At 38.9% G+C, this 25,894-nt stretch overlaps 1 protein-coding gene and 1 non-coding gene across 4 annotated transcripts; both read left to right on the forward strand.

Annotated features, from left to right (window-relative positions):
* The first annotated feature begins 846 nt into the window (after positions 1–846).
* LOC118470443 (uncharacterized) lies at positions 847–12,865 on the forward strand. 3 transcript variants are annotated; one of them, XR_008602461.1, is made up of 5 exons: positions 847–7,311; positions 7,407–7,609; positions 9,562–9,625; positions 10,121–10,456; positions 11,583–12,865. It is a non-coding gene; the product is annotated as an uncharacterized LOC118470443 (transcript). The 3 variants fall into 3 exon arrangements; XR_008602460.1 differs by having other exon boundaries at positions 850–7,263; positions 7,407–7,599; XR_008602459.1 differs by having other exon boundaries at positions 852–7,311; positions 7,407–7,599.
* A 258-nt stretch (positions 12,866–13,123) lies between these two features.
* On the forward strand, positions 13,124–21,583 carry LOC111570008 (uncharacterized). The gene is made up of 6 exons (XM_055012669.1): positions 13,124–13,459; positions 13,540–13,679; positions 15,941–16,023; positions 16,779–16,926; positions 19,155–19,995; positions 20,077–21,583. The coding sequence occupies exons 1-5, from the start codon at positions 13,314–13,316 to the stop codon at positions 19,280–19,282; spliced, it is 645 nt and encodes a 214-aa protein (XP_054868644.1). The 5' UTR covers positions 13,124–13,313; the 3' UTR covers positions 19,283–19,995; positions 20,077–21,583.
* The last annotated feature ends 4,311 nt before the right edge of the window (positions 21,584–25,894 follow it).

Below are 25,894 nucleotides of genomic sequence, written 5' to 3' on the forward strand. Positions count from 1 at the left end.
TAAATACATGATGGATACACACAGGTCAGGCTGGAAAGCTACAGCCGCTTAAAAAAAAAAAAAGAAGCTTTTTTTCTGCAGGTACGCACTAGCAAAGATAGAGCTTTGGCCTTGATACACAGCACATTCTTATTTTCTCATAATGTAACAATTAATTTTACTGACACGGCTAAACTCAAGGTTGTTTAAGGGAGGAAACCATAATAATCTTTCCTTTGAGACACCACCAGTAGCTGCATCACATCTCAGCTAACAGGAATAAGGCTAACTGCTAGAAAGCGGGAAAAAGTTTGCAGGAGGTTCTTCTACAGGATGCAGCTCCAGGAGATTGGATGAATCGTGTGCCAGAGATATGGACATATCTGTGCACCAACCAATGGGAGAACTGAGTCTAAACCACGGTTATCCCCACCTTTAGCCAATCACTGTTCAATATTTGAATGATATGTTTGTGTTCTATAACCAATCACATTTCACCATACGGTATAAAATGTTCTGTTCATATCAGACTTTATTCTTTTCTGGGAGGCTGCTCCAGACAGAAAAGGTCCTTGTACAAGATTTTTTGAGACACTTGTATTAGATAATAAACAGCTTAATTGGAGAGAGTTAGTTTGTCTTCTATCTCAAAAAACGGACACACTCAAGAAGAGCTGGAGGCTGCACTTTCAGGACCATATCCAGTATTCCACACAAAGTACTGTTTCATATCCTACCTAAGATTTTAACGGTTTGATTCACCCAAATAGCACTTATTACAATATCGTGACTGGGTTCCTAAGACTTGTGTTTAGCAACATGAAATTTATACGACTTTATGCATTGCGTTTCGAGCCATGCTTTTATTCCGAAGGAGTTGTGCACCGATACACGGAAGTGAAGTATTCTGAGTGCTGGGAAATTGTTGGTTGTTTATTGCAAAACACCTAGTTAATGCTTGATGTGATCATATCAGCCATTCTTTGTCTCCTTGCATGCAGTAAGTTGTTGTGTATTAATAGTTCATACTACTTGCATGCACATTTTAACATTTTTGACATCATTTTCATTACTTCCACTACTTCTGTTTTTGCTATGTCTCAGTCTGTCAGCAAAATAACTCAAAAAGTTCTTTGTGGATTTGTATGAAACCTTGTGTGTAGATTTGTCCTGAGCCAGGGAAGAAATTATTAAATTTTCATGTTTGTCCGCCTAAAGATAGAAGAAGGAATATAAACTAGGGATGCACAATCTGGATTTTTTTACAGCTGATAAACAACCGATAATGACCTGCTTCGCCGAGATGATATAGACAACTGGTAAATTCAGATTTCTATTTTTAAAAGAAGTACATAATACCTGTAGTTTCTGCACAACTGAGTGTCAGAAAGGTTCAGATTTTGTGAGCAGAAATAGATGATTTAATATTTCACAGCCATGACTGAAAAAGATGTAACTGTGACATCACTGTTGCAACAAAAACAATTCTAACTCTTAAAGTATTCATTTAGTTTTTCTAGTAAAGGTCATTAAAAAACTTCACAAATGTACAACTTTCATAGAGCATTTTTCCTACATATTCAAATTAAATGCTGTGAAAATCTGTCAAATCAGATATTAGTATAGCCAATATTTATCTGTTAGTATATGCCGATGTCAGTATGAACCGATATTTGCTGGATAAGCCAATATCAGCCAATAATTCATCAGAACAGGTATTTATTGTGTATCCCTAATATAAACGTCCCGCTCCACTCAAAAATGTTTTTCCTCTTCTTCCAACAGTTGGATGTTTGAGCTTCACCGTGAAGAATGATGTGTATATACAGTTTGTTTTCACATTCGTCTGCTTAAAGTGAAATGTTTCTCTGTGCTTATTGAAAATCCAAGTTTAAGGGGGGCCTAGGACCATAATTTGTGAAGTCACAAGTAGTTTGGAAGCCAGGTCTTTGTGCTTACACAAGTATGATCTGGAAACCTGAAGCTGGAAGATGTCTTGTGTCCAACAGTTAAACCTGTGAGACAAAATATATTGGTGCATTTATAGATTGTGGAATTTTTAATAAGGTAGAAGGAACAGACATAATTTTAAGGATTGTAATAAAATATATTTGTCTCTTTCTGTGGAAAAACAATATCAGACACAAACTATTTTTCTAAGTACCATATTTTCCATGCCACGCCGCTGCGCTCCCCACTGGACGTGGTGAGCACCGGCAAGAGCCTGACGCTCCCCCAGAGCTTGCCCTTCCCCGATCCCACACCTTTAGTGAGTTTTTGGCCCGAGTGGCATTTGTGTTGATTGGTTAAATAAATCCATTCAAACAGTGATCTGCTTGCCGACTGCCCTGTTAGCTTTCACTTTGGGCTTGAAATTCCCACATACCATGACACCTCTTCACTTCCTCATCTTCTTCTCCTCCACTCAGAGCCTCATTATTGCACCCTTTGATCGCTGTGAGCTACTTATTGAAAACTACTGTAAATGAGGTGAAATATGATGGAAAAGTTTTCTGAAGCATTTAAGTTGAGTACAAAAAAAGAAGAAAACACTGTCATCCATTCCATTAAAAACACATTAAGGACAGATGGTGACACAGAAACACTAGTTTTTCTCTTTTTATTTTTCAGAGTTTATCAATGAGCCAGTCTTCGGAGTGTTGCTGAAGCATTATTGGCTGTAAACATGTGGAACAGTGGAAGCTGACCTCTGTGTGCAAAATGTAGAGGGAACATCGAAGCCAGCAACATATTTGAAGTTAATGGTCTGTCAGAGGATTTCTGTTCTGAGATCCCTTTTTGAAGAGGAGTAACATTTTGCACTTTCATACTCAAATACTGTAGGCCTGTTGTTTGTTTTATTGTTTCAGATATTTGGGTCAGAGTTCTTGTACTACTAATGTGAATTCATTCACATGTTTGGGCTGGATGACGTCATATTAGTGTTCACTGTTTTAGTGAGATTAACATTTATCTTTACATACATTGCCACCATTTAATTGTTCTAGTTACAAATGTACATTCTTTAAAGTTGTGGTTATGAGAGACCAGTGCGTCTGTGTATGGAGCCATGTTGTTATTCACTGCTCTATAGAATTATGAAATGTCGGAATATTTCTCTGCAAACTGATTATCAACTCTCAAGTTTGTCCTGTTCAGTTGTCAGTAAGGATCCCAGCTTTTGGCTGTAAAGGTCCACTAAGTTCAAATACAGCAAATGTCTTTTCACACATTGCGTTGAGTTGTTGTTATGAGATAGAGCAATGCTGCTTTGTATGGGGCAAAATCCTCGTTCACTGCTCTCGAGAACAAATCTGAAATGTCTGAATATTTCTCTGCAAGCTGATTCTCAACTGTAAGTTTGTTCTGTTCATTTGAAAATGGATCAATTCCAGAAGTAGAATGTGTTGTAAACTATAATTAGTTTCCATGTTAGTTGTACTTTGCATGTATCATCTGTCTTATCATGCATGTATTATACTGTGTGTTTTATGGTCCTTGTGTCCCCCCCACCTCTCTACCTCTATCCCTCTATCTCTATTCCTCTATCTCTATTCCTCTATCTCTATCCCTCTATCTCTATTCCTCTATCTCTATTCCTCTATCTCTATCCCTCTATCTCTACCTCCATCCCTCTATCTCTACCTCTCTACATCTTCTGCCCCTCTCAACCCACCCGGCCAGCAGGCAGATGGGTTCCCCCACATAAAGAGCCGGGTTCTGCTCAAGGTTTTTTTTCCCTGTTAAAAGGGTGTTTTCCTGCCACTGTCTCCTTAGGGCTGCTCTGGGGGTTCAGGCATATGGGTTCTGTAAAGCGTCTCGAGACAATTTGACCGTAATTGGCGCTATATAAATAAAACTGAATTGAATTGAATTGTTGTCAGTGAGGATCCCAACTGTTGGCTGTAAAGGTCTGCTGCTTCAACTAAATGAGGCAACAGCTCCTGTGGGATTTTTTTGGAACAGCCACTGCCAGCCAAGTCGTTTGGTACACCTTTACCTGCAAAATAAAGAAAGTAGTGCAGTTCTCAAAACTTAAAAGTGCTTGCTGTAATTATTCTAATCTTTGCAACACTGGTTTATTTCACCTGGAATGGGGTGAGAATTCCATGACTCCACCAGTCTTGTAAGACCAATCTGGCACAACTGGACAGTCAGGTTGGACACACAGTATCTCACAAGGCCATCGTTCATGTCTAGTTCCTCCTGATCCTCCAACTGCAGCAAGGCTGTCTTCAGTGGATAGTTGACACAGTTGCTGACCTCAGGCCAGATTCCTTCAACTATATGATTCTGAATGATATCTAATCTGAAAGATTAGATATCATTCAATTTGTTCTGCTGTGTTAATGAAAAACGTTTTACGGTCCATTCAGGAAAAATGGTCATTATGCAGAATTTCCATAAATCTGTAAATTTACTGACTCAGAAGTCAATATGCACATTTACCAGGAAATCTGCATGCTGACTACCTATCTGGGTATTATGGACACTGACTGATGAGCTAGTAAATTTGCAATTTTTAATTTTCCCAAAGTTTGATTAAAAAAATAAATAAAAGAACTATGCTCGTCACATAACTAGAATATAAAATTTGAATAACTACAGTGTGCTTGCTTCTGCAGTTGTTTTAAGTAAAAAAAAAAAAAAAAACAGGTTTAAAAAAACCCTTCTTGGCAAATGGTAATATGTTTAATATCATGTTTACTCTAAAATTTGGAAAGCATAGTAATAATAAAACGTATGCAAGAAAACTGTATGCTGCGGAAGTAGTTACCATAACAGTAATGATAATAAAGGCAGGCATACAACACAAACCACACAAACTCTAAAAACGTATCTTTGTGGATGAAGTCTGTAAATAAGGCCTTCTCTCCTGATGGTGGCGATGAGAGGACAGCAGCTCCTGCATGAAGAGCATCAAGTAAAACTCCTTGCCATGATCGACTCGCTCCTGGTCCCAGATACCATAGGCATGTACTGCAGGCCTATTGGGTGAAAAAGTCAATTTTAAAATCAGATTTTTTATAACAATGATGTTCAGCAGGTATCATTTAGTCACAGTTTATACTGAATGTGGTAGTCATGTATGTGCAATATGTACAACTATTCCAATGGCTTAAAAGGAACAGTCTGATTTATTTAGTAACAATATGTTGTTTTTTTGTTATTTGCAGCCTCTTTTTTCACTCCAACATCTGAATGGCATAACTGATAGGTGGGGTTGAGGTTTAGTAGGGGTTTAAGAATATAGAAGAGTCTCTGCAAGTGACCAGTACAAAACACTAGTGGGACGTAGGGGTAGGCAATAGGGGGGAAAAAAATTAAATATCACAATATCTTTGACTGAATACCACAATGTTGATATTTTGACTACTGTTGCTTTCCTAAGATATTTACACATAAGATATTTTTTAAAAAGACTCACTAGTAATGTGGATATGATGACCAAGCAGGTAGAGGCAGAGAACAGAACAGCTACCACAGTATAATAAACACCTAAAGATGCATCCTTTTACTGTAAAGCAACTGTAAAACCAGAAAGAGACTACACTCATGTCTACACTGAAAAAATGACAGAATATCCATTTACTGTCCATAGTAATACATAGACTGCTACCTGAAAACATCTTCATAGATGGTAAGGTTGTTTTTATCGGTATAGTAGAGTGAGCAACAACCTTTTTGCTGAAGTCATCAACAGCTAAAACATGGGTGACTCCAAACATAGCCAGTTTTTGATTTTGGTCCATATGAATCTTGTGTTACATGTACTCAGCGTGATATGGTACGCTGCTAGGATAATATAGTACTATCAGGTCTTTAAGATATGATGGAGATTGGTTGTTAAGAGCTTTATATGTCAGAAGAAGGATTTTGAATTCTATTCTACATTTCATAGGAGGCCAATGAAGAGAAACCAATATAGGAGAAATATGGTCTCTCTTGCTAACTCCCGTCAGTACTCTGGCTGCAGCATTTTGGATCAGCTGTAGATGTTTCAGAGAGCTATTGGGACAACCTGATAATAAGGAATTACAGTAGTCAAGCCTTGAAGTAACAAATGCATGGACTAGTTTTTCTGCATCACTCTGAGACAGGATGTTCCTGATTTTTACAATATTTCTCAGGTGGAAAAAGAAAGTCCTACAGATTTGTTTTATGTGTGAGTTAAAGGACATGTCCTGGTCAAAGATAACACCGAGGTTCCTCACAGTAGTACTGGAGGCCAATGTAATGCCATCCAGAGTAACTATATGCTTTGAAAGCAATTCTCTAAGATGTTTGGGGCCAAATACAATGACTTCAGTCTTGTCTGAATTTAGTAGTAAGAAATTATAGGTCATCCAGGTCTTTATGTCCTTAAGACAATCTTGCAGTCTAGCTAGCTGATTAGTTTCATTTGGCTTCATAGATAAATACAAGTGAGTGTCGTCAGCGTAACAATGGAAATTAATACAGTGCTTCCTAATAATATTGCCTAAGGGAAACATGTATAATGTGAACAGTATTGGTCCTAAGACAGAGCCCTGAGGAACTCCATGATTAACCCTAGTTACATTTTTAATGCAATTTAATGCAACTCAATGTCATGTGCTCTGACATGATGCTGGGTTTGGATTTCTCTGGATTGCAGAAGCAGTTTTTTTGTGTTGCTGAAAGGATTACTGGGGTTTAACTAGCAATGAGCCACTGTGACAAAATGCATTATTCTACCATGTTTACAGGTCATTTCTATTTTTTATGATTATGAATATTTTACATTAACACATGATCACATGTAAGTTAAAGCTAGAAACTGTATACTACTAATATATTTTTAGGAGATGGGTTATTTGTTTTGGCGTCCCAGCTTCTGAAACAACCAATATTAACCGTTTCCTTTTTCTTTCTTTCCTTCTTTTCACAACATTGGCTTAAAATGAATGTGAGTCAATGAAATGTCCTCTGACCTGATGGCACCACAACTGTGATGAAAATTAGCTTTTCATAGAAGGTCTAAAATGCTGTTTTTGCTGCCATGGGTTCAATTAGATGCTTGCTGGTCGTTATCTCTGTATCCCAGGCAGGCTGTTTGCTCAGAGGGCTGATGGAGGTCATTGCCCATGAAGGGGTACCCATGAATATTTTAATATTTCTGTCCCGTCTCGCATTGCTTTTTGTCAAGCGCCCATCTGACTGGTGGCCACTCAATGAAAGAAGAGAGAGAAGGAGGAAGAAGAATGTGAAGCTAGAGGGATGGAAGCTTCCAGAATCTTGTTTCTTCTCCTTTGTAGCACCATTGTAAGTTCCATAGAAGGAATGGAGGAGTGAAAGTGTTGACATTTAAAGGTGAGGGAGGCAATGATGGAGGCAAACCAGGATGTGTTTTGGTTGTAAGCGTTAGGAAAAGACTTCCTGTTTTTCACTTTTTTTTCATTCTTCAGGCAACAAAGGATTGGGAGAGAGGAAATAACTTCTGGAATCCAGTCGGAGAAAATCACCACCATCTGACAGGAGGGAAATTGTTCCTGAACCTCGGTGACAACCCTTAAGTGTAGATCTGTGAGAGATGTTTTGCTTTCACCAGGAGAAAAAGAAATAAGTGCAGAGGAGTGACATTTTACATCCATCTAACAGGTAATCACAGGTACGCTCTCACAGCTTCCATCAGCTTCACTTTATTACCTGCCATCTGCCTTCACTCAAATATCAGCTCTGGAGAAACATACAGTACAAAATGTGCATTTCATTGAATTTTATCTTTTCATTCTACAGATTTTTTTTCAGTATTTTTGAAATACACAATAAAATAGACTGTAAATGTACATTACTAATGTAAAATAACATTTGGAAACCTGTAATTGTGAATAAAAAATATTTTATAGAAAATTTAAATTGTTTTATTGTAAAAAAAGACTGTTTTTCAAATTTGCAAATTAATCAGAATTTCACAAATATTTCCTCCTTATTTGATAGAAGAAAGAGTTGAATTCAAGTTTAATTCTGTAAATATATCATTAAAATCAGATGTAATTAATGATATTCAGTAGAGGAACCCGTATTGTTTTGGTTTTTGTTTTGTTAATTTGTTAAAGTAGAGATATTTTGTAAAATCACATTTTATATTTCACAGCTAGTTTTATTGTTTAATCATATTGTTTTATGGACTGCATTTATTGCTTTGTGGTTGTTCTTTTTCTGTTCCTGCTCAGAGACAACAGATGAAAATTAGCTGCTAGCTAAAAAACAAAAATATTTCAAATATCTCACACCATTCATGAAAAATCCCCTGAAAAATACATGAATTTGGGTGAAATTCTGGCTAAAATGTGTTTAAATTATGGACAGTAGTTTATTTTATTTGACCGTTATTCATTCTTATTGTCTCAGATCTTTCAGCTGCCAGGATATTAAAGTTAATTTTCTTTTCTTTTTGGCGAAGATGACCTTAATTTTCGAGCATTTTTCCTTTTCTTATCTTTCTGTAAAAAACTCAAGGACCCAGCAGTGACCTGTTCTCATTTACAGTAACAGAAAAACATTGGAAGCCCAGATTAAATGGTTTAGATGAAGATTACAGAAGCTATAAAGTGCATCACCAACTGACACATGTTGGAATATTAGAAATTTAAGCACAAAATAACATTAATATGCCTGGTTTCAGTCTGAAGCTGGAGCCAGGTACGTGACAGATCCAGGGATAAAACCTTTTTATAACCTTAAAGCATTATAGCAGGTCATATTCTGATTTTTAGCATGGGAACATTTGTTAACACTAAACCCAAAGAGCTACAAAGGCTGATCAAACAAACCAAAATATTAGACAAAAATACCAAAGATCTGATGGTTCTGGAGGAAAAATCGTTGTATCATCTGCGCAACTTCAAATAATCCTGCAACAGAGATAAACGTACGTAGGAAATTTCATCCATAGTCATCTCCAAATTTGATCCAAAACCAAACAAATAAAGGTCTTTACCAGAGTCAGTAGGATTCTTCCTCCCAACAAGCCTAGATGTCTGCAGGGAATTTAAAAAATTATTGACAAATTCAAATTTAAAAGTGTTCAACAGTGACTGAAAGCTTGTGTACTGTCTTTTTATTGACTTATCACCCTTTGATTGTGACTTATTGTCCTTTTATTGACTTATTGTTCTTTTATTGTGACCTATTGTCCTTTCGTTGACTTATCGTCCTTTTATTGTGACTTATTGTCCTTTTATTGTGAAATTGTCCTTTTATTGTGACCTATCATCCTGTGTTTCACTGTTGTTTTGTTTTTTTACCTGTCTAGGGACTGTGGATGTAAATTAGCTTTGTTACTATAATCCAGCATATTTACATCTATTGCTGCCTAAATACACGCTCATTAATGTGCACTGTCTCTATCAAATAAATAAAGAAATAAAAAGTGAACTGATCTTCAAACAGAAAGATTGAACCACGGCATGGTTAATAATAAAATAGTACTAAAAATGTCAGCAGCTTAAATAGAAATGATCTTATGAGAAAATGCCTCCAGTGTGTCTGAACAGACTGTAATCTGTGACCATGTTTCTGCTGAATATGGGATGCTTTTCAGCTGATTTCTGCTCTCAGGCTCCCAGACTGGTGATGTCACGTGAGCGGCTGCCTGTGATTGGTTCATTTGGGACTAAAGCAGGTATCAGAATCAATACACAAGGCCTTTATTTAATGAAGGATTTGTTTAAGTGGGCCCTTTTTAACTATTTTGAGTCATTTTGAAGAGTGCAATGTGATCATTTTCAGTGTTTTTTCTGATCATTTTAACACTGCATGACTACATCAGTTTCATGATTATATGTGTGTGTGTGTGCGTGCGTGCATGTGTGTGTGTGTGTGTGTGTGTGTGTGTGTGTGTGTGTGTGTGTGTGTGTGTGTGTGTGTGTGTGTGTATTACAGTTTTCAGAAATCAGAACTTACTGAGGAACACCTGAGAATTCCCCAGAAGGAGATGGATGATGAATGTTAGCATGAATGAAAGATGGATGATGTTAGCATGGATAAATAGATGTCAGCATGAATGGAGAAGACTTGAAATTTCATCTTAGCTCACTGTGACTGCTTTTTTCCAAAATGCACTAACTTGTGTCTTCATTTTTCCTCCTCTCATCTCCACCTATTTTGCTTGTCATAGTCAAACCACCTCTCTTCTCCCCGGCTCTCCAGCGCCCCCACCAGACCAATCGCCGAAAACTTAAGTGCCACCACCAGACGTCACCCTCGTCCTCCTCTCACCCTCATCCAGGTCCTTCCTCCATCCTCCTCTCCGACAGCACCATGACGCCATGGGGAGGCCTGGATCACTCCGAATCGTCCTTCACCTCCATTCCTCCAGCGCCTCCTCCACCTCCTCTGTCCACACCATCCACGCCTTATCGGGGGAGACAGGAGGAGGATGAGGAAAGTTCTGGTTCAAGTTTTAACTCTGAAATTCCGTCTCCACCTCTGGTGATCCCTCAGAACAGTGCAGGTAAGAGCCCTTCATGACCAACCACATGAAGCTAAAAGACTATAAATACATGATATTATTATAATAATAATGTAGACCCACTCTGTGTTTTCATTTATTTGGAAAGTAAATTTCATACTGCATGAAAAACATTTTAAAAACATAAATGTCAGATTAAGTCCATCGACGGAGTTTACATACCTCTAAGAAATCTGGCGTTGATGGTTTATGGAGAGTTTGTTGCAGCTGTAAAATGTAAAATAAGTTAAAGAAAGTGGAAAAATAAACTACTGAGCAACATGACAGAAAAAAGGGGATTTTACTATTGGGCTACTATTGAACTACTCCTGGGCTACTGTTAGCTAGTTTTGAAGGAAATATGTTTAGAAACACATTAATATCATCCTTATCCATCACATGCACACACAACAAAATCTATATTTACGTCGCAGCTGTAATAACTCCATTTTCACCTTTTTCAACAAACTAACACGAACCAGCATTAGCTAGCTCAGGTTCACCTAGCTAGCTATTAGCTCGGCTATATACTACTTCACTACAGCTTAGGGTTTGGGAACACTTTAGGGTTGGGTTTAGGGAACAGTTCGGGGTTAGGGTTAGGGTTAGGGAACATTCTTTTTCAGCTCCAGCTGTACCTGTATAACCAGGCTTTAAATGATGTTCTGTATGGTATCACTGTTTTCTTTGACCATTTAAACACGTGGGCAAACATCATTTCTGTGTTCTTTGGTGTCTTTGAGGAGAAATGATTCACATTATTATATTATGACAGAAAGTAAAATGGCTGCCGTCAGGCCTAATTACAGTGATGGCTTCATTTCTGAAAATATTCTGGGTCCCAAATTGTATAAGTGTGCTGTGATGATGGAAAAATCAACCTTTTTACAGGTGATGTTCTGGGTTGTCAAAGCAGGAAAAGCAACATCAGCTCCATGTTATTAGATGTCACCATGACAGGTTCCTCTAAACCAGCGTGCAGAACACCAGGACCATGGAGCTTATTAAAAATGTGATCTATTTAATGTGTGTTATGCCAAAATGATTATCTGCAGCAATCACAATGAAAGAACTAATAAAAATGCTAAATGTTGAGGCTGGTCTCATTAGAAACCTTTTGTCTCTGCAGCCGGTTTGGGTGGAGATTTGCGTTTGAGGAGGAGAGTTTTACCTCCTCGTCAGGTTCCTCGTCCTCCTCGCCTCCCACCGCTGCGTCCCATCTCCAACCTCAGTTTCTCCCGGAGCTTCACGTTCTCCTTCTTCGAGCTGCCGCTGCATCAGAGTCCTCGCTGCCGGGCCGAACGCATCAAAAACCTCCTGCTGCTTCTGAAACAAATACACTTCTGAAGACTCTGCTGCATAGTCTGCTTTTCTGGTATTAGTGCTGCATGCAACAGCGCATGCAGAAAGTCCTGGAAAACGTGGTGCAGTGAGTGTAAATTATAAATTCTAGAAATGAGCCGGATTGCCTGAGCTTTCAGTTAGACCTGCGTATCATTTCTGAACTTCTGTGATTTGAATTTTTGAACATTATGAACAAATTGCTTAAAAAAAGGTGAAGTTTGAACATAGAACTGTTTTCATGCACATTTTCTAGAGAGAAAACCAAAATTATTATTCTGTACAGAGATAACATGACAGCTCCTGACCCCTCAACTGGATAACAACTTGAATTATACAGAAAGAGTCACAGTATATTTTATTTCTCTGCAATTATATATTACATTATGAATAAAGGCAGGAATTTTCATCAGATGACTTCAATTACTCCATTTGGGCAAAAACATAAATTGATTAATGAGGGCGACTGCGTGCATAGAAAATTTTTTTAAAAAAAATCATTTTAAAAGAGCAGAAAAAAGACATTTTGCACCTTTGTCATACGATGAAACACCGCAAAATGTAAAAAAATAAATAAATAAATAAAAAAACCACAAAGTTCCAATGCCCCAGATAGGAGCAACAAGATGCTTCTGGTTGAGGATCTGGTCAACATCATGCTTTCTGTAGTTGTAATATCTCCACGTTTGGGTGATTGTTACACATTTTTCCTGGATTTTCTGTTGATTAAGTTGCTGTATTAGAACTTTTTATTACTATTTATTGGTTTGATTCTTTAACTAATTGCTGCCATCATAAATCATTCTGATTTCTTCCTGGGATGAAGAACAGAAAACTTTATAATCATTTAACTTACTCCAAAAACAACTTCTGTAGCAGTTTTCTTGGATTCTTTTTGTGTTCTGCACAGTTTTGTGGAGGTTTCTTGTTATTCTCTTTGGTTTTCTTTCTCTTTATTCTTAATTTCCTCCATAACAGGTTTCCACTCAATTTGATATTTTCCCAGTTGGAGTGGCTGTTAAAAATGATTGATTTTTCAAAGTGGAACCCATTAAAATAGATTAAAACACATATTTCTCTCTCATTTACTCTGTTTCTGTCTCTGAAAGCTGAGCTGGGATAATGAAGGCTTTCATGTCTCTGAATGGGCGGTGAAGGGGAGGAGAAAGGGGCTGTAAACTGGTTGCAATGTGCAGAGTTCAAGGCTGTTCTCCACCTTCCCCGACTCACATGTGAAGCTTTTGTAGCTGTTTGTGTTGCCCTCATACATGCACACACACTGTCGCACGTGTTGTACTATTCATAGTGATCTGGATGTTTGCTGTACAGATAAGCTCAGCCTGTTGCTGCTTTGGTTTGTTTTGGTTGTTATCTGGACCCTTATTCTTCTCTGTCACGTGACTTCACATTTTACACACATAAAAAAAAAGGCAGAGAGATGCATTAAACACCCAGAGTTCAAATAAGTACAAAGTGAAGCTTCATTGTGCTGCCAGTAATCTTCTGACAGTGATTTCAGATGGATAGCAACGAGCGAAATGGCCTTCCTCACCACAGGAAACCTTATCTGGCCGTCGCCCTGGATGAAGCTCAGCTGGACGTTCTGGGGCAGCGAGTAGAAAAGAAGTCCCAGTCATTGTTGGAGAGGGTGAAGGCACAATGTTGGTGAGTTAAAGGTCGGCATTATAGAGGATCTAGCCCTTTATCTGAGGCAATGAACCATCTGAGTGTTTGTGCTCCTCCAGGTGTTCTGGTCCCAGGATGAAGAACCTCCTGCTGGGCTTCATTCCCGTCCTGTCATGGCTGCCGCGGTACTCCATCAGAGAAAACACTGTTGGAGATCTGATGTCTGGAGTCAGTATCGGGATCATGCCTCTGCCGCAGGGTGAGGATAGAGCAGGAGATAATGATCACAAAAAGACCTGCTAAAATGTTTTAAACTGCTAGTAACTCTCAAAACTACTTCAATTACACTTCAACACTGAACTGATATTTTTGCATCCTAGTTAAATAAATTTACGCATTTTAATCGCACCCTCCTCAGTTCCCTCATCTCTGGCACACCGGTAACACTGATGAACACTCCAGTCCAGTAGGTGGCGCTAATACACCTAAAGTCTGTCTGCAGCAGACGGTCTGTGGTTTGCAGTGAAGAAGATACACAGCACACGAGGAGGTTTGGTGAACAGCGAAGGAAGATGAGACTCATTGAGCTTGTTGGGCAGAAAGTTTTCTTTTAAAAATCTTCCTGATGGCAGCTTGGATAAAAGCCTGGTTGTGTGCAAATTGTACAACAACGAGTTTTCTGATCACTGCGTCACTTCAAGCTGACGGTATCACCTCAATGTAAAACATGTTGCTGTTAGCACCAGAGCTAACATTAGCTACGAGTCATGCTGACGGCTAACGGTGTAGCCATCCCATAATAGACCACTTTTCTAGACAGTGCTTGAGTTTACAGAAAGCCTTAAAATGTTGAATAAAATCGCTATAATTGCACTTAGATTTGCAGTAATCTGTGAATGTAGCAGACAGATGAAAAATGCAGATAAATAGAAACATTTTTGTGGTTTAAGTTTTTACACTGCCAAAGAGGCGGAGTAATAAGTTAAATCAAAAATATCTGTCTTTTAATAACTTAATTATAAACTTTTAGTTTATGAAAAAATATTTGTTTATAAATAAAAATTTATATTCCTAAAAAAAGAACCATCAAAATGACACCATTTATCAGACCCAAAAACTATGAAAACAGAATGAATCTGGATTTTCAACTTTTTGAAGGTCCTTGAACTACTTTTGTGCCATACAGTGGGAAAACTGAACTAAATCTAGGCCTTAAATCATCAAAATCACTTTATTTTCTTTATGTCCCATTTTAAAATTGTCTTAATTTTATCAGTTTTGAATTATACACACGTATATGTCTATTCATTGATTCAACTGTCAACCAAAATTTATTTGAATTGAAAATAATTACCCATTGTGTCAAATATTGCTGTTTGACAAAAATGCAATTAATTTTGATTAATTAATTACAAAGCCTGTAATTAATTAGATAAAAACTTTTAATCATGTCCCACCACTAATTTTAATCTAATGTTCAAAGAATGTTTTAGTTCAGTTCAGCGGCAGAAGAAGAAAAACTGCAGGCATCACCACTCGCAATGACCCACTTAACACACACAAACACACACACATGCACAGATGCTCACAACGCACACTCAGTAGACTGAAGTCCATAAGATGCACCCAGATGGACAGATGCCACAGTGATGAACTGATGAATGACTCATGGTTATATAATCATCTGTTTTTATCTCCAAATCCACAAATCCCCACATTCAACAAATATCTGCACCTGGCCACTAATTAATCATCCTCATTCTGTCTCGTCATGGTGTTGGTTATGAAGTGGGTTTATATGGTTTTTTTCTTCTGCTTAGTGTTTTATTCATCTTAAGGGTTTGTAAGAAAATGTAAACAGAATGAAAGTTTTTCATTTCTTATTTCTAAATTCCACTTTGTTAAAAATGTTTTTTCTTAATCATGATCTAAACTACATGGATGGATAAAAAACTTTAACCTTTATTGTAGGCAAAATAATAATAATAATGGATAAGATTTATATAGCACTTTTCAAGGCACTCAAAGCGCTTCACAATGAATCCATTATTCATTCACTCACACATTCTCACTCAGTGGTGGTAAACTACATTTGTAGTCACAGCTGCCCTGGGGCAGACTGATGGAAGCGTGGCTGACAATCTGCGCCTACGGCCCCTCCAACCACCACCAACATTCACACGCATTCATACCCCAGTGTGAGTAGCAGCACTGGAGGCCAGGTGGGTAAAGTGTCTTGCCCAAGGACACAACAGCACATGACTAGGACAGAGCGGGAATCGAAACGCCGACCTTTCGATCATTGGACGACCCGCTCTACCACCTGAGCCACAGCCGCCCCGATATTTAGAGAAAAACTGGCTGTAAATCAGCGGACCAACAGTTTCTGGTTATTATGTTATGTGTGTTCATGTCTTGGGTGATTTATTTGACATTTAGATGCACACTACTTGGTGTTCCTCTTGTCCAAACTGAACATTCTGTGCAGATAATGTCATGTCCATTGTTTTTCTCTCCTAGATCGTCCTGGGCACCATCCTGTCGGTGCAGATGGATCTGGCTGCACAGCATGGAGTCCAGGTGGTGGGACACATACCCAGTGGGTCAGTGGAACTCGGCTATTCTCCGGTCGCCTTTGTCATTTGGTTTGGTCTTTTTCATTCAGCAGATCTTTGAATTAATTGTCACTTTCTTGTAACAGCATTGATTCTGATTTTTTAAATTTATTTAGCCTTTATTTAACCAGGTCGGTCGCACTGAGATACAACGACCTCTGATGCCATTTTATGTATGCAGATATTTTATTCTAATGATTTTAAGGCCAAACGATCACATTCAATTCTTAATTCATATGAGCAGCTTCAGAAAAAGGTCTAAAAATGCATTACCACCATGATGAAAAATGAAAATGCTCCACTCAACCCTCCACAGATTAAATTCTGTTCTGGTTAGTTGCTCTTTAAGGCAAAGTGAACCAACATATCTCTTACATTCTTTAAAGAATATGACATTCTGCTGCTTTTAATCACTTTGAAGCATCACTCTGAATGAATTATGGGTCACTGAAATCAAATATATGTCTATAATGAAAAATAAATGAAATTCTAATACACACGGTATATATTTCCGTTAATATATCATCTTTCTGGAACACGAACCTCCCTCTTACTGTCAACTCTTCATACTTCTGTGCTCATAAAGGAAATAAGACTATTATCTCTGGTAGCTGTGTGATGATGAGGCAGCTCAACTGGTGTAGTCATAATTCTTTATATTCCTTTATACCGTCATTTCTTTTTTTACTGAATAATAAAATGAATCACTGAATCGATCAACCTCTCTTCCTTCTCTTCCTCAGCTTGTCTCCTCCAGTCCTTCCCTCCATCTCTCAGACCAGAGAACTGTTCATTCCTGTGCTGTCCACAGCTCTGGTGGGATTCAGTTTCCTCTCAGCGATGGGTTCAGTATTCGCCAACAAACACAGCTACCGGTTCGACCCCAATCAGGTATATTCACTGCAACTATAGCAGTTACTCTGGATGAGATAGTGATGGCCCAGAAAGGTGGAAAAAACAATACTGGTTACAAATGCAAAGATATGAAATCTGTAAATAAACTGACAAATGAACCAGAGTTAAAATCACATGACTGATGTTTTACACATTGTGTAGAGAAAATGAAAAACTGATAAAGTAGTAAAACTCTTACATGATCTTAGAATGATTCTGTCAATGTTTGAGCTCAAAATACTGCCAAGATGGTTCATTTCACTGTGACTGTACTGTTTTAGTCCTGATCTAAACTGGCTGTTTAGTGTCTGTAGCTTTAAGACGCTGTCCCCTTCAGGAAGGAAAATGTCTCTGCATCAGTTATTGATGAATGTTGTGAATGTGTGTGACCAGGACTTTCTATCGCTCCTAACTTTATGTCCGAGTGATCATTTTACATGGAAATATCACTGAATTTTTCACACGTGTAGTTTTTTAAGTCATGTTTGGTGAGTTTGACAGTTAGTTTAGCGGTGTAGAACGGGTGAACATGTACAGGTAATGGGCTGAGTTTCAGGTAATGGGCTGAGTTTCAGGCAATGGGCTGAGTTTCAGCCACTATTTCATACCCATTCCAGCAACAGAAAAATATGTCCATGAGAAAAGCTTTATTGGGAATTCGACTGTATTAAAATGCAGTTCATGTGAGCACAGAGAGCAGGAGAGCAGCTAACGGATGGAAACACTGGCTAAGTTTAGGTTGACATGAAAACACAGTAACCCACTCAGTTCTTCTTCACTGGTTTCAAATCAGTCTGAAGGTTTCCACCATCTTTGAATGTCTCTCAATTTACAGTTTAGGGTTAGAGGTCTGACCTGTGGGAAAACGATCAAAGCTAATAGTGACGTTAGCCACATTACCTGTACAATACACACCACTAGGGTTCCCTATCATTATGGTGACACTGTCATCAATAATAAAGATAATCCACTGGGTCTTCAGTTCCTCAGATGCTGGGAGTGCAGGAACACTCGTGTTCACTCTTGCAGGCAGCAGCAGAACATTTGGTAAGAATCTCTGGATCGTAGATAAACCTAGTGAGGCAGCTGCTCATTCTCAATGACTCACCTGGAAGTGAGGAGACAGGATTATACAGAGTTTTATTTAGTGACTATTAATTCCTCAGGTCCTACTCACCAACTGAGCACAATTCTAAACGGCTGGTTGTGCTTGGAGGCCTTATAGTTGAGGAACTGCACGAGTAAAAGCATTGATATTCTCAGAGCTTTTAGTTTGCGCCTCCCAGTGTTTTAAGACTTAAAAAACACAATAAAAATAGATTTTTACCACATGGGACCTTTAAAATTAGTGCAGTTCTTATTGATTACCAATACAGGATTGAGAATAAAGGAGTTTCCATAGATATTTGCAAATACAAATACAGCTAAAAAACTGAAAAACAGAGTTCAAAAATAATTACAAGTAAAGATTTCAACTCAGAGTTGGTCTGACTTTCCTCCCTCTTAGATCCAGTTTCTGCAGACCTGAATGTGAAGCCTCAGAGTGAAATCTGCTGCAGGAATAGTCAGTTTTTATCTGCTTCAATCATATGAATTTCACAGGTCTTATAACCCATTGACTGAAAATAGTGACAGTTACCTCTACAGACGGAGTCTTGGTTTCTAAAAAATAATCCTGTCTTTATTATGAATGTAGAATGATGGACATGAACTGCCTAATTTAGTGTATTTAGACTATTTTGTTCAGTTTTTAGTTAAACTTAACAAACTAATCCCTAGTTGGATTAATGAGCTCCAGAGTTAAACAGTACCACCATCTTTTGTAAATTTCTCTTCATTCCAAAACCTGTCATGCTTCTCTTTTTACAACGCAGTCATGAATATTTTGTACTTTTAAAACCCAGTGCAATATCTATTTTTCTGCATATACTACAGCATATATTGGTATATTTCTACTTATGTACAGTATAGATAATGATCTGTGCAATATTAATACTTTTTTGGTATTTCTGTTAATAAAAGAATCTGTGGAATACCATTGACATGCAATAATGTTATTTCTATAACTAATACTGCTGTAACTCTGCAAATCCCCTTTATGGAATTAATAAAGGCTTATCTGTTATCTTCACACCTTTGAGACCACAGATGATGTAAGCCCCTTTAAAAGTGTTGTACCACTGTTTAAAGTCCGTACTTCTTTATTTTCTCTGTTTCTGCCTCAGGACCTGCTGGCTCTGGGTATTTGCAACACCATTGGATCCATGTTTCAGTGTTTTGCCATCAGCTGCTCCTTTTCTCGCAGTGTGGTCCAGGAAAGTATTGGTGTCAAATCACAGGTACTGTTTTTTAAAAAGACATAAAACCCTCAAACCACCTTCATCTGTGAACTTTTTTAAAGTAGGGAAATACTTCAAACTAACATCTAATCCTTTAAATCTAGCTTTAAAATGAGCTTGTCTCCTTTATTGTCTACCTTCCTTCACTGTTTGTCCTTCTGTTGCGTTTTCTATCTCTACTTAGATGGCAGGTCTGGTATCAGCTCTGATGATTCTGACCATCCTGTTGAAGATCGGTCATTTCTTTAAGCAGCTGCCAAAAGTAAAGTGAAAATATGCTCATTTACAAAATTGTTTTTAGGTTTTCAAACACTGCTGTGTTGTAATAGTTGTTGTACATCTTCCAGAATGCTCCCAAAAATATGGAAATGGAATTTTTAGATGATTTTTGATTTTCTTTCAAAGACTTTGTGTCAAATAAAAACGCATTTGCTTTGGCGATGGGAACAAATGCAAGTTTACAAATAAGCACAAATAAGTTTGTTTTTGCTGTGTTCGAGCCACTGAGGTTTTCTATAAAGCAGCACTATAAATTATAGAGCACATCAGTGAAGATGTTTTAAGAAATTTCGAGTCCTTCCAGCTTAATGAGGATGACGCACGTGTTCAGTAACGGCTTCCTGTGCACCAGGCAGTGCTGGCAGTCATCATCGTGGTGAACCTGCAAGGGATCCTGGCTCAGTTCAAACATGTGTGTCTGTACTGGAAGGCTGACAGATTAGACTTGGTGAGCTTCACACACACAGCAAAGAATAATCTTCAGACTCTATCCTACGTCTGATCTCGGTCCGTCTCTTCCTTCCTCCAGCTGGTGTGGGTTGCATCGGTTATTTCCACCCTGATCTTTAACCTGGACCTGGGTCTGGCTGTGGCTGTCATCTTCTCTCTGCTCGCTCTCATCTACAGGACGCAGCAGTCAGTAAATATCCGTTTACAGCCCCTCATGGAGCATTTTACACCAATAAATCCAAACAAAATACAACATTTGGCAGCCTTTCCCAGCATTTTAATCTACATTTATGGGGTTAAAATGGAAATAGAGTGTTAATAATTGGTCTACAGGTGAACCTCCAGCTCTGACAGACAAATTCCCATGTAGTCTTTACTCATCCTGACTGGTATCTCCAAAATGAGAATGTCACAGATTATTTGGAGTTCAACAATTCAACAATTAAGCTGAGTTATATGGAAGTCACTCTACTAATGTTTCCCAACAACTAAGACAAACGTACATAAAATGATAAATGATATCATAAGAGCTCATGATTGGTTTTACTTTCACAAGAATTGGTCTGGAACCTCTCATAGGGCTTTTTTAAAGACAGATGGCCAGTTTGGTTATAAACCAAACACCCTGAAGTGAAACAAAATATTTCAACAGCAGCTCTAGTTCCAAATTCAAGTGCTGTATGTGGCAGTTTTTGCAAAAGTTTTCAGCAATTTTTGTGTACAATTAGCTTTTTTTCCAACCAGGGCCCTCAAGCTTCTGCTGAAATTGAATACATGTTTATACTAAAACCTAGAAAAGTGCTGCTTCCTCCTCAGAAGGAACTAGTTTATTTGTAACCCAGTAGATAATTTAATGTCACTGTATTTCTGTATTATTATCTGTTTATGAGAGTGAGAATGTCTGTTGAATTTGGCTCTTCTGGGCTACCTTAAGAAATGCCGACATGTGATTGGTTAGAGGAAAATAAGTCCCGCCCTGTTCACGGAAGAGCCAGGTGGACCTAGCTGGATTGTCAGCACGAGCCGAGTGTGCTGCGGTGCAGAAACTAGTAATTCCAGAATAAATTGTTGTCAGTTTTTAATGAGTCCTGAGTAAACTTGAACAGACCATAATGTGAGTGAACGAGGTGATTCACAGTCCCGTGCGCCAGGAGTTTGTTACTTTTGGCGGAGTCTTGGTGAGTTAATGGAGCTCAGCTAACGCAGCTAGCCACATTAGCCATGTTAGAGTTGACACGACGGCTAGTACGCAGCATGCTATTTTGTTGACAGATGTAACTGACCTTATTTACAGTTATGATGTTAATGCTGAGTATTGGAGCTACAGTTAAAGCACCGTATTTCTGCACTGGTGATTTTATAAGAAAATATGAGATATGAGTGGAAGTTAAGTCCTTTTACTTCCATGGTGGATGTATTTCTCCTTAAGTTCTGTCTGTGTTTAATACTGTTCACTAGGTTGTTTAAATACTGAATGTGTGTATATGTGCTGTCACTTAATTCATGATTTAAGAGACGTAATTTTCAGAAGAGTTAAAAAGTGTGAAATGGTAGTTCATGAAAGCTAAAAATGATTTATGTTTGTTGAAAAAAAGGGGGGGATATGTATAATTATATATTATATTGAGGAAAAAACTACAGTTAAAAGGTTGAAATGGATAAATAATTCATTTCATCACTATTGAGTTGAAATAGGATGTCTGCGATTTTGATATAATTTTCATTATGGCCATAGAGAACAGAGTTTCATGATTTTATGTAGTAATAGCCTTGTTTCTATACAGGCTAGGTTTCTTAAATACTTGGAAACCTTAGATTTTGGAATTGGATTCTCCTTGACGAAGTATATGGCGAGCCCCAGGGAGTAAGATACCTTCTTAATCCAAGGAGAGGATCAAGATTTCGTGTCGCTGAGGATGGATTACTCTCTTCAGTTTCATCGTTGAAATGCTGTGTGGTAGGATCATCCACATCTGACCACATCTATTTGACTCTTGACAGATTTACTGAACCTGAGAGTCCTTTGAACCTGCACTTCACTTGACATCATTCCTTTGACTAAAGCTAGCTGAACTGATCAAACCTGGAACTTAAAGGAACAATTACATGAACATTTGAAGGAACACTCAAAGAAGATACCAACTCAGTTTGGAACTTTCATTTTTCAAAGGGTTGAATGGTGTTTATGTTATGTGTTAAAACTGAACATGGTGAACTGAGCAATTCATGCACAAAACTACATTCATTTATTATTTTTTATATAAAACCCTATACAGTTCAAGTCCAACCATCTTCTGGCTCCATTTATTCATGGTGCTGATTTTCCTTTCTTGTAACTCTTGCTACGAACCTAGTTTTGGTCCTTATCATTTAAGCCGCAATTCCACAAGCACCTACTCGGCGCGGTGCGGCTCGGCTCGTCTTTGTTTGCGAGCATTTCCATATGGATTAGTGCATGGTATCAGGTACGATTTTCCGTACCTCCTCGGCTGAGGTTCCAACCGAGATGAAGTGAGCCGAGATGTGACGGCTACATAGTGCAGGCCACTGATTGGACAGGAGTGCAGCCCACTGATTGGACAGGGAGTGACGACACACGAGAGCGACTCCAGCACAAAAACAAAACCGGCATTTAAAAAAAACTAGCTGGTGCAGGCAGTGGGCAGCCAGCGAGTCCACCTTCCAGAGACTTGAGATTTAGTTGTATATAGTTTTACTTTTAGCCCTCCACTGTAGGAGAGGCCCACCACAGTTTGTACTTTGCACATTGTAAATAGTTTTGATTTTGCTGCTGACTAATAAACTATTTTCTGACTTATGTGATTGCATCATAACTTTTCATTGTGTCTGTTCAGACACTGGTAGGAAAAGAGTCAACAGTCTGAACCAAACAATTCTGTATTCCCTAATAATGCATTTATGTTTAATGGGATTTAACATGTTTTAACACAAACTCCTTTATGGTTCATAATTCCGTTGACTGAATTATACCAAAGCAATACTGATTTATCAAACTGGAATATTATTAAAACAGCTGTTTTAATGTTTTGGTGTTTAATTTGTCATGTAATCTTGCTAACCTTCACAAATAAAACAATAGCATAGACACATCGGCAAAAGGTACAAAAGTTTATTGTCAGAATTGCATTAAAGAAAACATTAGCGGTCCGGGGACAGAAAAACAGAAGTATAACGAGAAGAATAACTTCTAACTTTTGCATGACACGTAGTGCATCAGTGCATCCTGTACATCTCTGTCCTCCTCCTCTACACCTTGTGCCACTGCAGGCTCATGTGCTGCTGCTTCAGGTAAATCCCATGAAGTCTCATCAGAGAGCATCTGAAACACATACACAGCATACATATTTTAATACCTAATAGCGATAAACTGCAGCCATTACAGGGTCAATCACAGGACTGATACACAATAGCTAGCGAACTAGCATTAGCTTACCCTCATATGTCGTCTTGTTCATATCCTCTTGTCTTCAGCTTGATACTGCTGTATCGCCTCCCAAACTCTCCTGTGTGTCTCCTGAGTGTTCCGACTCGCCGCTCTCAGCTTTCTCCAACTCTTCTATTACTTTGAATCTGACAGAAAGCCACAGACTGAGCAGCAGGTGTATCATCGCCTCTGTTATGTTGCGTTTGTGTCGCACGCAAATGACGTTAAGGGACTTTCGGCTCGCTGCGCTATGACGACTCCACCCACGATGAGGCTATATGGAAAAACAACTAAACCGAGACGAGTCGAGTCAGATACAATAGTGGCGAACCGTACCGTGCCGAGTAGATGCTTGTGGAATCGTGGCTTTAGTCACCCTAGTGCAGGGGTGCCCAACCTTTTTTGACCCAAGATCTACTTTTCAAGTAGCCAACCTCCCGAGATCTACCAGTCCAGTGTCAACATCGCAAACCCACACACATCGTTTCCAGCCTGCAGTAAAGAACCGAGCAACATTTTTTCTTGTTGTCACAAAACCACTCGAGATCACATCACAAACCCTCCCTCTCTCAAACACACACACACAAATTCCTCTCACACAGTTGCCAGTTTGCATAGTGTGCTGTAGCACAAACCCACTCTCTCTGCTCCTCTTACTCACACACACACACCAATCTGCATGGTGAACAATAGCCATAACTGACCTTAATATGAACTAAACAGAAAAATAAACAAGATACAAAACAGGTAGATCTCTGAGTTTGAAAAAAGGAAATCGCTTCCTACCTTAGTGGGAGACCTGGCAGTGGGAGGAGGAGGCTAGCTTCTCGTAGTCGGGAGTGTAGGAGCTGGTTGCAAGGTGTAGGCAGGCTGCAAGGTGGTCATCTGTCGTTCCTGATCTGTGCTTGGACTTGATGATTGTCATGTGCGAGAAAGCAGAATCACACAAATAAGTTGATCCAAAAAGAGCTGTCAGGTTCAAGGCACATCTTCTGAGATTGGGATATTTCTCCTCCACCAGTACTTTCCAGAACACCACATGCTCTCCAGGTTGAGCGGATGCTGATCTGGCTTTGATCTCAATGTCATTTTGCAATGTCAGAATCTCATCCTCAAGAGCGGAGCTTTCCAAGTCAAAAAGTGATTTGACTTTGGCAGCAATGTCACCAACATCAATACTTGCACCAAATGGATAACGCATATAGCTGGTTACAGGCTCGATGGATGCAAAGTCAGTAAAACGTCTCTCAAACTCTGAGGAGATGCTCTGAACACGCTCTTCATAACGTGCACTGTCAAGCTGTGTCACACCTTTACCTTGACGTTGTAGTTCTGCTTGCATGTGAGGGAAGTTGCACAGGTTACCAGGCTGCAGCCTGCTGGACATCAGCTGTAGCTGGCTTTTAAATGTGTTCACTGAACTCATCATGTTGACTACATCTTTACCCCGCAGCTCTAAATTCAATTCATTGAGCTCGCCAGTCAGACGAGTGAGGAAAGATAAATCTAAAAGCCACTGGTGGTCCTCTAGCTTTCTATGGTAATCCACATGTTTTGAAAGCTTCAGGAAGTCCTTGATTTCAGGCAACAGCTCCGTAAATCTGGCCAAAAATGTACCTCTGCTTAACCACCTAACATCCGTGTGAAGCAGCAGGTCTGTGTGCTCAGCGTCATTCTCCTCCAAGTGAGCATGGAAAAGGCTTCTTTGCAGACTCCTGGTTTGAACTGAACACACAGTCTTCATCGCAATATCCATCACTTCTTTCATATTTAAAATCTTTCCACACAACGCTTGCTGGTGAATTATACAATGATAGTTCAGGATATCCGGGAAAGATTCACATTCTTTGCACAGTGCAATAAACCCACTGGTGCGGCCCATCATAGAGATCAGCTTGAAGAGGGCAGTTTTGTCTCGCTAACAAAGCCCATGAAAGCATTAAAAATATACTCACCTCTGGTATGTCCTTTTGATGGTAAAATGGTGAGTAGCTCTTCCTTGGCACTCATATCTTCAAAAACCATCCTGATGAAAACACACAATTGAGTCACATCCACCATATCAGTCGACTCGTCAGATTGGAGGGAAAAACCCTCGCAAACGTCAGTATCCTTCTTCAGTTGCTCCTCCACATCCACAGCCATTCCCTCACATCGCCTTGTAGTAGTATTGCGGGAGAGTTGCACTTCTTTAATGGCCTTCATGATCTCAGTTTTATTTTTAAAGTCGTCAAACAGGCTATCTGCTGCCTGGAGAAAGGCTTCCTTCACAATATCGCCGTCACCGATTGGCTTCTTGTGTTTAGCAAGGACGTGACTGACGCGATAGGAAGCAATAGTCTTATATTACCCTGGGTCTTCGGTTTGGTGAACACTGACTGTCTTGCTGCGAGCTGCGCTTTCAAATCTTGCACTTTTGTGACGCGCAAAGGCGTTTCTGTCGGGAAATCCC

Source organism: Amphiprion ocellaris, chromosome 8, assembly GCF_022539595.1.
Source record: "Amphiprion ocellaris isolate individual 3 ecotype Okinawa chromosome 8, ASM2253959v1, whole genome shotgun sequence".
Classification (NCBI taxonomy): Eukaryota; Metazoa; Chordata; class Actinopteri; family Pomacentridae; genus Amphiprion; species Amphiprion ocellaris.

Coding starts and splice junctions, on each gene's coding strand:
- LOC111570008 (XM_055012669.1), top strand. CDS start 13,314: ATGGATAGCAACGAGCGAAATGGCCTTCCTCACCACAGGAAACCTTAT. Junction 13,460..13,539: donor AGGGTGAAGGCACAATGTTG/GTGAGTTAAAGG, acceptor GTGCTCCTCCAG/GTGTTCTGGTCCCAGGATGA. Junction 13,680..15,940: donor GATCATGCCTCTGCCGCAGG/GTGAGGATAGAG, acceptor TTTCTCTCCTAG/ATCGTCCTGGGCACCATCCT.